At 42.6% G+C, this 13,723-nt stretch overlaps 1 protein-coding gene across 1 annotated transcript in view; it reads left to right on the top strand.

The window, feature by feature from the left end:
• The first annotated feature begins 2,660 nt into the window (after positions 1-2,660).
• Positions 2,661-13,723, top strand: part of LOC307122671 (uncharacterized protein) — a 37,062-nt gene continuing 25,999 nt past the window's right edge. The window contains exons 1-3 of the mRNA XM_079810834.1: positions 2,661-2,836; positions 3,529-3,567; positions 9,737-9,995. Of these exons, the coding sequence (XP_079666960.1) occupies positions 2,800-2,836; positions 3,529-3,567; positions 9,737-9,995 (335 nt within the window). The 5' untranslated portion in view covers positions 2,661-2,799. The remainder of the gene's footprint in view (positions 2,837-3,528; positions 3,568-9,736; positions 9,996-13,723) is intronic.

The raw sequence follows: 13,723 nt of genomic DNA, 5'->3' as shown, positions 1-13,723 counted from the left end.
TAACCAGAAAGCTACAGGCAGGAGAGTTTTTTATCAGAGTTGGACCAAAACTCTGCAGGACTGTGGCTCTCGACATTGGGCCACCCCTGCAATATATTAACACCATTTCAAAACTGTTCTTTGCCTTTCCATAAGGGAAATTATGCTGAAACCACAGTCTGTGACTTCTTGTCAATTCTCTAATGTTTTCATTAGGAGTTTTGTAAACTTTGTAAAAACCTACAGAGATGTTAGATGAAACATATTTCAGATAATCTATATGATTTAGAGCAGGATTCCTCAAATCCAGCCCTAGAGGGCCACTGTCCTGCAGTGTAGCTCAAACCATGATCAAACTCACCTGCCTGCAATTTTCTAGTAACTCTAAAGACCTTGGCTGCATCCAAAAACCTAGACAGCTGATTTGTTGCCTTGCTGCCTTCTCAGGCAATAACTTGTAAGGCAGCGAAAGCACACAAAGGTACCTCACAAAACTGATTTCAGACATTCTCAGACTTCTGAGGCAGCTAACCAGTTTAATGATCTACAGCAAAATAAAGCAAGCTTTGGTGAGAACTAAACAAATATTTAAATTACTACAGTAGTTTTATCTTGCTAGAAATGACATCAGAAGTGGAAAACGTTGGTCAAAATGTACATTTACACACAGACTGACCAGTAACCGCAACTTTCAGATGCCATCTTTCTTTCGAACTGTCACCGAATGGAACGCATAGGATTGTGGGATATCAAAGGCATCTATTAACTAGCTTGTTCAGGTGTGTTTGATTGGGGATGGAAGTAAACTCTGCAGGGCAGTAGCCCTCCAGGACTGGATTTGAGGAACTCTGGTTTACAAGATTTACTTGTTTCTACTGATATCTAACATCTGAGTTTGTAATATGAGGCAAAAATTGACCAACTAAAAATAATTTGTGGTCCGAATGCAAACAGCCACTACACTGTCCCTCTTCGTTCCACCAGCACATCTCATCTACATAGTCATTTTCTTAGCAGTCATTTTCTTAGCTTCTCTCCAAAGAAAAGACAACACAAACATTATTTACATACTGTATAGGCATAAGAGCTGTCTGCCTATTCAAATGATTTGTTGTATTCCTACTCAAATGACAACGAAGTCTATCGGGGGCACAAAAAAGAACACTATAATCAGATATTATTAGAAATAAATACGATTCTTGCCAGGTTAATGTAGGTGGATCTTAAAAAATCACTTCAAACTCATAACATTGGCCTTATTGCTGGTGTCGCTACACACCAAACCCAAAAACACCGGCACAGAGAGAAATTTGGGAACATTTACATGTAGATTTACATTCATGAATTTTTAAACATAAGCAAATGACTTCAAGAAAATTGGCATGCATATTGTCAAAACTTGCTTCAAACATGCGAAGTGACCATCTGAGTCTAATCAGTTTAAAAAGAGATTAAAAAAAAACAAATTTTCAAGCTGAAGCTCAAATTTACCTACATGAAATTACATTTCAAATATGCATAATTTAAGAAAAGTTTAAATAAAATGACTTTCGCAAGGGTCAATGTTGGCCAAACACATTTAATATGAATCCATAACATCCTCACAAAAATAAAAGAAAACTACAGAAATTAAGAATAAGGAAAAGTAATGTTTAATGAGGTGGACAAAGCAGCACCCAATACATCACTATATGAACACATGTTACTGTGTACATTTTAAAGTGTTTCAAAAGTTTTATCTTGTGTCATCTCTGTTAGAAACTTGTGATAAATGAGATACTAGACGGCTTCTTGTGATCTTGCAGTGTCTATGAAATGGGAAATAAAAAAATTTATTTGGTCATTTTGGCGTTTGACAGCCTCAGTCTTCATTCACTTGGTGAAAAATCACTCTTGGTGGATCACTCTTGGCTCTTCACTGAAATGAAAGAATGACATGAGAGAGTAAATAATGCAGTAATTAAAATTATAATGTTAAAATTTGAATAAAAAAGTGAGTACAAACCTTAATATAGTTTAGGAAGAATCTCACTCACCTTTCTCTCAGGAGATCCAGTTTGTTGGATTTGTAGCTGGGTTATATATGGTGGACCTGCACCTAGATATGACCACAACGCAGCCCTGCAGAGATCCTGTCAACTAGACTCCCCCGTGAAAAGGCCTCATCAACACGACAGCCAGTGAAAATGATCTTCAACAAACCCGTCTCCGGCGTGATGACTCCGATCTTCAACCAGATGGAACTGGACAAACATTCTGAATGTTCTGATCCAATTTGACTTCTGACCTGTAATGTTGCCTGAATCATAATCATACACTTTTCATTCGTTGGCTAGAGGAGAACTGCCTCCCCGACTGAGCGTGGTTTCTCCCAAGGTTTTTTAACCTGACTTGGTTTGGATAAAAGAGATTATTGGTATTGAATTGGTACAGACTATTTTTATATAATTTATTACTAAAGACATTCATCTCATAGCTTGTTCACTTGTTTACATATGGATTTCAAAGATGATTTATTTGAAAAATAATACACTGTTTTTTTGTCTGAGAAATCTAACAGCTCCAGTAAAGGAGAAAAAGAGAGAAATATGGGAACGGAGGAGGAGAAATATGGAAATGGGGGAGGAGAAATATGGGAATGGAGGAGGAGAAATATGATCACGTGACACGACTGAAGTCACATGTATGTAAAGTTACAGTCACAAGGTATGTAAAGCTGAACTTTTGCATCATTATATCATCTCTCATCTCTCTTTCTGTCTCACAGGAACAACTTTAATTCAGTGCTCAAATAAAAGCAGAAAGAATCGAGAAGTGAACATGAGGGTTTTCTTCAGGAGTCTGTCACTTTTACTGGGTAAGTGAAAATGTTTTTCTAATATCTTGGGTGTTTCTGAAAGATGAGGCTGGAAACAGAATGTAGATCACTAACAGAAATAACTCATTTTAGAGAATACTGAATATTACCCAATTGGCCTTTTCTTTATTAAGTATAAATCTAACAAAATACTATACTTTACTGGTTCAAATAGAGATCACGATTCTCTCATGAATCTGAACTAACAACTAAACAATATAACATGTAATTTACTAGGGGTTCTGACTAAATGTTAATTTCTGCAGTCTAATTAATAAATGTTGAATTATTTTATCAAATTAATGATTCAATGACTCCTTCACTCATAAAGACTTCACTTGTTTCATTATACCAGATGAGTAAGTGTTATTGAACGAATAGAAGCGAACATAAAACTTTTACGAGAGAATGCAAAAGCATTTAAATATATTTTTTCCATCACAATGTTCCTTTAGGGGCTCCATAAAAAATGAGGTCAAATATAAGACGAGTTCAAATTTAAGGCAGAATTTGAGTTTGTCTCATATTTGGTGACATTTGCATCATTGATTCTGTTATTTTTCTGTTTATTATTGTGAAGTTGCTTTGAAACAATCAGTATTGTATATAAAGTGCTATATAAATGAAGGTGACTTGATTTTACTTTGTAAGTCTACTAATACTGCCCATCATTCTGTGTTTCTCATTTTAAGGGTTTTTCTCAGTTCAAATCAAGGCAGATGAAAAAGAAGGTGAGATATCATGAATTAAACACTATTACATCTTTTGTTAGTTAGTTTGTGCCGCTGTGAAATTTTTTTAGGGCTCCAAAATTTCAGACACATAATGAAAACTCACAAACTTAAAAAGCCCATGAAAAGTAAATTTAAATGCCAACAGATTTAAAGATGAAAATAAAGTAGGTACATAATTAAATCATTAGAAACAAAGCTGCAGTTCCCTTTCAGTCGGTCACTACGACCCGACGAATTGGGATCACTTCAGAGAGCCCCTATCAGCTTTGAGAACTTAAGAACAGGCCAATGAACAATTGGCGTGCGAGATTTGCATCTCGCGCTCCGCCCCGCGCCGTGGGTATAAACAGGAAGCGAGAGCATCGCACTGACGTCATTCACTTTGGAGCCGAACGCCATTGAAGTTTACAGACTGCTTTCCTGATTCATTCAGCGATTAAAACAGAGAACCTGAGAAGAGGAAGAGGAACGTTGTGCTGGTGTGACGGCATTCTCCAGCGGGACCGCAAACTCAGCTGCAGAGAAACAACTGCTGTTATCACAGCAAACCTGTTGGTTTCGGTGGGCGTTTTCATTATTGAGTGTAAACACAGGCTGCACTATCCCCTGTGTGTTGCCGCGGTTTCCCTGGGTGCTTCAGCACTCTCTAAAAGAGCGTTTCCGCAGCACCTCCGCCTGCCCGTCGCCGAGGACGTCCTCCTGCGGCCGCTCCCGCCCCAGCCCAGCAGCAGCCTTCCACCGGCCGTGGAGCCGGTCGCGGGAAGAACGTCCAGCCCGCTCAGGCCCCTGCCAAGCCAGGTGGCAAGCGCCGTCGGAAGAGACCCTGAGACGGGCCGCCCAGAGATGGAGGAAACTGCTCTTCGGGAGATGGCTGCAGCACCACTCCTTCCCCCGGTGGAGGGCCGGGGGAACACTATTTGTATGTCTGTTCCGCCACTGGCCCCAGTGCCAGTGGCACCCAAATTTTCAATAAAAGAGCAGTTTCCAACATCTCTGGGTGCCAAGAGAGCGCGTCTGGCGGTATGCGACGCTACCATGCCTCGTACCCCTCAGACACCTCTCTCCTCGCCAACAGGGGGCGTCGGTTGTGCGGACGCACGCAATGTGCCTCCCCACGCTCGCCCGTCCCCTCAGCGGATGCAGGTCGTGTGTCAGACCCAGACCCCTGCACGGACCACTCCCATGTCGTCCTGGGGCCCCTGCGTTCCGCTGCGCTGCCCCGCTCCGGGTACGTCTGTGGTGCCGATGGTCCCGCTTGCTCGGTCTCTGGGGGCCTGCTAGCGCTCCCCAGCCCGCGGGAGCAGTTGTGCTAACACAGGGACATGGTGCTTCGGCACCTCAGCCGGTTGGGTCTTCGGGTCAACTGGGAGAAGAGCAAACTCTGTCCCGCACAGAGGATCTCTTTTCTCGGGATGGAGATCGACTCGGTCACCATGACAGCGCGCCTCACAGAGGAGCGCGTCCAGTCGGTGCTGAGCTGCTTGAGTATGCTCAAACGCAGTACAGCGGTTCCACTGAAACATTTTGAGAGGCTCCTGGGGCATATGGCAGCAGCAGCCGCAGTAACGCCGCTAGGGGTGCTCCATATGAGACCGCTTCAGCACTGGCTACACGACCGAGTCCCTCCGTGTCCAAGTGACGCAGAGATGCCGCCAAACCCTCACTCCGGGGTCGGACCCGTCATTTCTACGGGCAGGAGTGCCTCTAGAACAAGTGTCCAGGCATCATGTTGTCTCCACGGATGCCTCACCCACGGGCTGGGGTGCCACGTACAACGGGCTTGCAGTATCGGGTCTGTGGACGGGGCCCCAACTGCAATGGCATATCAATTGCCTAGAGTTGCTGGCAGTTCGTCTTGCTCTCAGTCGCCTCAAAGGGTCGCTCAAAGACAAGCACGTTCTGGTCCGGACGGACAGCACAATGGCCGTTGCGTACATCAACAAACAGGGTGGTCTACGCTCCCGCCGTTTGTCCCAACTCGCCCGCCATCTCCTCCTGTGGAGTCAGAAGCATCTGAGGTCCCTTCGTGCTATTCACATTCCGGGCCTGCTCAATCGTGCGGCCGACAAGCTGTCACGGTTGCCAGTGCTCCCCGGAGAGTGGGGACTCCACCCCCAGGTGGTCCAGCTGATTTGGAGTCGCTTTGGGGCCGCACAGATCGATCTGTTTGCCGCCCACGACACGACCCACTGTCAGTTGTTTTATTCCCTGACCGAGGGGACCCTCGGCACGGATGCACTGGCACAGCTGGCCCCGGGCTCTACGCAAATATGCGTTTCCCCCAGTGAGCCTTCTTGCACAGACACTGTGTAAGGTCAGGGAGGACGAGGAGCAACTCCTCTTGGTAGCTCCATACTGGCCCAACAGGACGTGGTTCCCGGAACTAGTGCTCCTCGCGACAGCACCTCCTTGGCCCATTCCTCTGAGGCAGGACCTCCTGTCTCAGAGACGGGGCACCCTATGGCACCCGCGTCCAGACCTCTGGAAACTCCGTGTCTGGTCCCTGGACGCGGAGGTTCTAGGTGACCTACCGCAAGCGGTAGTCGACACCATCGCTTCCGCCAGAGCCCCCTCTACGAGACGGCTATATGCGTTGAAGTGGAACCTATTCGTCGACTCGTGCTCTTCTCGCCGAGAAGACCCCTGGAAGTGTTCGATCGGATCTGTGCTATCTTTCCTTCAAGACGGGTTGGAGCGAAGGCTGTCTCCCTCCACCCTCAAGGTATATGTTGCCGCTATCGCCGCAAGCCATGACCTCATTAATGGTGAGTCCTTAGGCAAGCATGATCTGATCGTCAGGTTCCTGAGGGGAGCGAGGAGACTAAATCCTCCTCGCCCCTCCTCTATACCCTCTTGGGATTTGACTCTGGTGCTGACCGCACTGCAGAGGGCGCCCTTCGAGCCTTTACAGTCAGTAGAGCTTAAGATCTTGTCTCTAAAGACAATCCTCCTGATTGCATTGGCCTCAGTTAAGAGGGTAGGAGACCTGCAGGCATTTTCGGTCGACGAATCGTGCCTGGAATTCGGGCCGGGCGACTCTCAGGTGACCCTGAGACCCCGGCCTGGATACGTGCCCAAGGTTCCCACTACTCCCTTCCGGGACCAAGTGGTGAGCCTGCAAGCGCTGCCTTCGGAGGAGGCAGACCCAGCCCTGGCTTTTCTCTGTCCAGTTCGCGCTCTGCGCGTTTATGTTGACAGAACGCAAAGCTTTAGGACCTCAGAGCAGCTCTTCGTCTGTTACGGAGGACAGCAGAAGGGAAAGGCTGTCTCCAAGCAGAGGATGGCCCACTGGATAGTGGATGCCATCGTCTTGGCGTATGAGTCCCAAGACGTGCCCTACCCGCTCGGGGTTAGAGCTCACTCCACCAGGGGTGTAGCTTCTTCCTGGGCGTTGGCTCGTGGCGCCTCGCTGACAGACATTTGTAGAGCTGCGGGCTGGGCGACACCTAACACGTTCGCTAGGTTTTATAGCCTACGTGTAGAGCCGGTGGCTTCTCGTGTGCTCGCTTCCCATAGTCAGCTTCACTGAAGTGCTCGTTCTAAGTGTCGGCTTGCTGCGCCATTCCCTTCCCCATGGAACGGATACGTGCGCTTATTTTCTCCAGTCGAGTTCCCCAGGATTGGCGAACCCTGTTGAGTCCTCCGCACCCTTCGGCAGTCGGATGTTGCGGAGCGTCCGACGCCAGGTCTGGCACTCGTATGCATTGGTGGAACTTGTGTCAGACTGGGTTCCGTATGTCGTGACCCCTACGGCGGTCCCATACGTGTATTCTCCACGGTACAGCTCCCTACGGCGAGCTCGTGTCTTTCTCTTGGCAGAGTTCCTCTGCCGTCTCAGTACGGTGTCGTCCCCTGCCTGCATTGGGCCGGGGCCACCCCTGGGACTTCCGTATGTTGAGCTGCCCACGGCCAGCCCATACGTTTCTTTCCACATGGTAACTCCCTCTGGGCATGATGTGGGTCCCGCAGCGTCCTTCGGGCACGCTTTCCCAGCGTTATCCAATAAGTCTGCTGAATGGGTCTTGCGGAACAGCAGTGTGACTCTCCCTGCGTGAATCTCCCCGCCCGCATCAGAACGGGGTCTGAGGGGCTCTCGTTGGGTGCTGGTAGTGGTAGTAACTGTGGCGCTTTCCATAGGGATCCCAATTCGTCGGTATTACCGACGTACGTCGTAATGACCGACTGAAAGGGAACGTCTCGGTTACGTATGGTAACCCTCGTTCCCTGAAGGAGGGAACGGAGACGTACGTCCCGTCGCCACAGTTCCTTCCATCACTGCATGGCCGAGTCACTGGTTCGGCTCCTCAGTGAAAAACGTCAGTGCGATGCTCTCGCTTCCTGTTTATACCCGCGGCGCAGGGCGGAGCGCGAGATGCAAATCTCGCACGCCAATTGTTCATTGGCCTGTTCTTAAGTTCTCGAAGCTGATAGGGGCTCTCTGAAGTGATCCCGAATCGTCGCCTTCAGGGAACGAGGGTTACCATACGTAACCGAGACGTTTTTTGACTATATGGACCATTTAGGATGTATTGTTTATTTTACAAAGTATGATTGATAATAGTTGGAAAAGTTAAAATAAGTATTACTGAAATGCTTATTTTATTTCAATTAAAATTGGTTGCTGTTAAAATCCTTCTGAAATCCGAAGGCTCATTGAGGCCTCCATAGAGAGCAAAGCAATTTACACTCTCAAGATCCATTAATGTACTAAAAACATATTTAAATCAGTTCATGTGAGTACAGTGGTTCAATATTAATATTATAAAGCGATGATAATATTTTTGGTGCGATAGATAATAAACACACAATCGCAACAATATATGGCTTATCTGTGTTATTTAAATCATGTTGGGTGTTTTCATAATAGATTATATTTATAATGCAATGCTATTCAAGCTTTTATAATTATGCAGAATATTGAAAAATTATATATTTTCTGTCTGATTTTTTTTATCCAAAGCCAAATGAGATCACATAAGGTTATTTAAAACATTTGACTTGTGATATAAAGTAAGTTTGGAGTAAAACATGGTTTTAATCTCATTAGCTAATTGTTGTGTTTTAATAAATCATAAATTATGGTTTAATAAATCATAAATTGTTGTGGCAGATAATATAGATTGTTTTAAGCAAAAACTCACTTCATTTTGATCCCACCCCCCCCTCATTTAAAATATAATAGGCCTTTGTTGACTACATTCCAAAATAAAATAAACTACGCAAAAATATATTTCCTTTGCTCTGTTGCTCTCTGTCACAGGCCTACCTGAAGTTCATTCATTATGCAGCTCATCATACGGGCTATTATGTTCTTTTGTCCTCTCAGGTGATCTCCAGCATTATTCATTAGCCATCACACCTCTTCGCATATTGGCTTTGTGAAGAAAAACTGTCTTACAAATTGTAAATGAATATATTGTTTTATGTGAATAAGTAGGCTCAATGATTCTCACATCAGTTTAAAGAAAAAACTCTATGCAAATACATGCTGGAGTCAAAAGTCTTGTGAACACATATCTATTGTGTGTTTTGAGGCCTTAATTTTAAAACAAAGTTTTTAGTTTTTTCAAAAACCATGCATAGACATTTTTCTCTCAAAAATACAAGCATGTACATACATGTTGCTCACATATTATGGTAGCCCAGCTTGTGCTGAATACAGTGTAATTACACTTTTGCCATTAATGTGTTTATAAGCAACTGAAAAAAACACAAATGTAAGAGCATGTCAAAACTTCTAAAGGGCCCCAAAAGAGCTCAGACTCCAGAGGGTTAAAATCCTTTTTTATTTATGATTTCATGTGATATTCTAATTTCCTGAGATTTTGAATTTGGGGTTTTCATAAGCTGTAAGCCAAAATCATCAACATGATAACAAATAAAGGCTTGAAATATCTCACTTTGCATGTAATTAATCTATACAATATATTAGTTTCACCTTTTAATAACTGAAATGAATGAACTTTTCCACAACATTCCAATTTATTGAGATGCACCTGTAGGTGTGGTCTATTTTTCCTGTTTGTTTGATGATGTTGTCATAGTATTTGCTATAGTAAATGATTACATGTAAATGTAAAACCCTCTAATCCTGTAAGTTAAGTCAGTTTAATTTGTATAGAACTTTTCACAATTTACATTGTTTCTTCCCTTGAACATATTCCAGTGAATGCAGCAGGATGGGGCACAGCCAGCCAGACATCGATAGCTTACGACTGGTATCCCCAAAAAGCTGTGGATGGGAATCCCAACACCTACACGCAAGTACCAACACAAAACAACCCGTGGTGGAAGGTGGATCTGCTGAAGGTGTTCATCGTGAACAGAGTGGTCATAACTACCATGCTATTCTGCTGCAGCGAGTGGATGAACGGGGTCCATATTCGGGTTGGAAACGTTTCTTCAGATGTTTTCAGCAACCCCATGTGAGTCTCTCTGATATATTCTTACACTGCATGAAAAAAGGTGTATCCGGACCAGTATACTCCTGTATACACTGCTGAAATTCGGAAGAATCCAGGAGTATACTGGCTGGATAGGTCAAATTCCATGGATCCGTAAATATCCGTATACATCCGAAATGGTACCAAATCGGATGTATGTTGTGGCTGTATACTCCCATGCTACAGCCATTTGTTGCCATGGCAAATAATCCCATCAAGTTTTTCCCAGGAGACATTTTCACACCTCTAAACAGCTTTGCCTTCTATCCCCTATTGGTCCTTCATCTCAAACTGGATTGGTTGTTTTTTTAAAACCACACCCAAAACCCAGACTGCTATTGGAGGACAGGACGCATTGAAAACCCAGTAAAGTGATTTTATTGGTTACTTCTAAGGCTAAGGGTGGGCTAGGTTTTGTAGCATAGTGACTTGATTGGTTATAGGCCAGCTATGCAGATTTTGCTCATATATATGCAAAATCTATATATATATATATCCCCTCTCCCCCCCAAAAGAAAAATACACACAAAACAATTTGATTAAGTCTGAAATATTTATTAAAAAGGTATTAAAAAAAACATTCTTAAGAGTAACATTGAAACAATGGGGAAACAAATGTAACAAAATGTATTTAAAAGAGATGAAAATGTAAAGGAACAAATGTAAAAATATAAACAGTCCAAAGAACATTATAAACATACGTTAAAATGAATTGGTAAAGAAACAAAAGTGAACAAAATGCATTTAAAAGGACAGAGATGTAAATGAATAAAATACACAGTGTACATAAAAAGGAACATCTAAAAAAAGGAATAAATATACAAAGTACACAATATAAAATGAGAACAATAAATTTACAAGACAAAAAAAAAAGTGTATATAAAATACCCATAAATATTCCAAGTAAACAATATAACCAAGAACAAAGAGCATTATAAACATACATTAAAATGAATGGGGGAAAAGATAAGTGACACAAAATGCATCTAAAGGAAGGCGACGTAAAAGGAACAACAATACAAAACGTGGAGATCAAAAGCAACATGGACATCTAAAAAGGAACAAACATACAAAGTATACAATATAAAACGAGACAAAGAAATCTATATATTAAAAAGTGTATATAAAATATATGTAAATATTCTATATATGGGAACCAATAAAAGTATAAGTATATAAACATAGGAATAAAGAAAAAATAAAATGGAACAATTGAATATTAAAATTATAAATATAAAGGAATTGTGACAACTCTAACACAATGTTGTTTGAGTTTTGAACATTTTTCAAACTGGCATGATGGGCTGGTGATGTGATGCGTAGTGTGGGTCAGCCGTGTCTGGTTTTTAGTACCTAGCCTAACCATCCACACTGGCCATCCATCAACAACAGCATCAGACATCAGGTCTATAGTTGCGGTCTTCCACAGGTTCTGTGTTGGTTTGTGCAACCCTGGACCTGGTCTCCAGCAACTGCAAAACATGACAGTAAATTAACCACTAAAACTCAGAGAGGAGTACAGTAACATTCTGGGGGGAAAAAGCTTAACCGGTTTCTTAACTTACCCGTCTCTTTCTCTGACGGTTCTGTGTGATGTTCTTCATAGTGTTTCTTTTCTGGGCCTTTTCAGACTAAGCCAAAGAATAATTAATTTGTTTGATAAAACATTAATATTAATTATCAACTTACAGACATGGACTTGCAAAACGTACTCACCAGGCCCATGCAAAAACTTCACAGTAGATCCAAAATCCTGGTTTGCCTATAATTCTTCAGAGTCCAAGGATGGTGGTTTCCTGTCCTCTCTGCTGAATGAGTGAACATGATCTCAGATTACTCATTCCAAAGCTCCTTAACATTTTATGACAAGCTTGATCTTAAAACTTGCTGACAGTAGGGATGGGCATTATGACCATATTATTCTACATACATGAGAAATTTTATTTCACAATAACGATATCACAATATATTTATTTTGATAGATATTTTATTAAAATGCTACAGAATAATACTGCTTTAAAAGTCTTCACTGTATGATATTCTATGAATTAATATCAATGGATTCTTAAAGAAGCAGAAGGTCTTCTCTAGTCTTTTGTTGTTTGATTAAAATTATGACAGACAGCAGTTTATTAATCTGCTGCCCCTTTAAGAACAGATGCACAGAGTGACACGCATCCGGGTTTCCCCACGTTAACTTGAACTGTTTAACTTAACTTACTTAAGACATAACTGACTGTTTAAATCAAGTGAATACCTCACATGACAGGCTTACTGAGATATTTGTGCGCATTTTACAGAAAGATAATTAATTTTGGAATCGCATGCTGTCTGAGAGAGGCTTATTTTAACACATGCATGTCCCGCTCATTATTCTACATTCATGCATGTTTCTTTGTCAAAATGTCAAAAACTTTTAGTACAGTCAGTGCTGCGTTATATACTCTATATTCACATTCCGCGATATAAAAAGGTAATGTTAAAGTTTACTGCAAAATCGCTAACAATAGTCATAACTATGATCGTCATAACACCCAGCCCTAGCTTAACAGTATTACAACACAACAAAACACAGAATATGTAAGTTAATCGCGATTAGCATATGACTTTAATGCACTAACGTTATATCTTGATGAGCAGTAGAAAAAATATAAAGGGATTTAACGTTACGTTACCTTCTGCCGTCTGCTGTCCACCATTGGTAACTTAGTCTGTTCGTATTCATGTTTTTTCGTTCTCAGTCGACATCCCATAGGCTACAGCAAACAAGCTTTTGGTACAGAAAAACTCACCACAGTGGCTCTACAATAATTTTACGATGCGACGACAATAGCTTTTGTGCGCAAAAAAAATCTAAATAACGCCTTTATCCAACTTGTTCGTGTCTTCCTTGTGTGCCTCCACGATGCATGCGCGAGAATATTACGCAGATCCGGCGTTCGGACACATGACCCAGAAGCGATTTGTTTACAAGCAGAGGAAGACGCGCGTATCTCAGCTGTTGAATTCTACATTGATCGTGCTTTAGGTCTCGGCGTAGTTCTCAAAATCGGGCTAAAGTGTGCATTTCATGGATTCCCGAACGCTGGCGCTATATCATATTCTCGCGCATTCGTCGTGGAGGCATACACGGAAGACAAGAAGAGGTTGGATAAAGTCGTTTTTTTTTTTTTTTCGCACAAAAACTATTGTCGTCGCTTCGTAAAATTATTGTAGAGTCACTGTGGTGAGATGGACTTTGTAACGACGTTTTAAGTGTCTTTTATGGGTCTTGTGAGTGTGAATGTACTGAATGCCAATGGAGGCCTATCTGAAGCCTTTCTCAGCCATCAGCTTTCAACTAAAATATCTTCATTTGTGTTCCGAAGATAAACGGAGGTCTTACGGGTGTCGAACGACATGAGGGTGAGTAATTAATGACAGAATTTTCATTTTCGGGTGAACTAACCCTTTAAGAATTTATTTTTCTGTACCAAAAGCTTGTTTGCTGTAGCCTACACTAGACCAGAGATAATTCTCAATCCTGAAGTCCTCCCATCTATCTATCTCCATCTAGCTATCTGAGAGAGAGAGAGAGAGAGAGAGAGAGAGAGAGAGAGAGAGAGAGAGAGAGAGAGAGAGAGATAAGTGTTAGCGCGTCTGCAGAGTGGAGTTGGTACTCAAACTGGCGTCCCATGGTGCTGTGTTTTAAAGGGTGTGGTGATCGCCTG

This window comes from Gobio gobio (assembly GCF_949357685.1).
Source record: "Gobio gobio genome assembly, chromosome: 2".
NCBI lineage: Eukaryota > Metazoa > Chordata > Actinopteri > Cypriniformes > Gobionidae > Gobio > Gobio gobio.
This window is presented reverse-complemented; position numbering and strand designations above follow the sequence as displayed.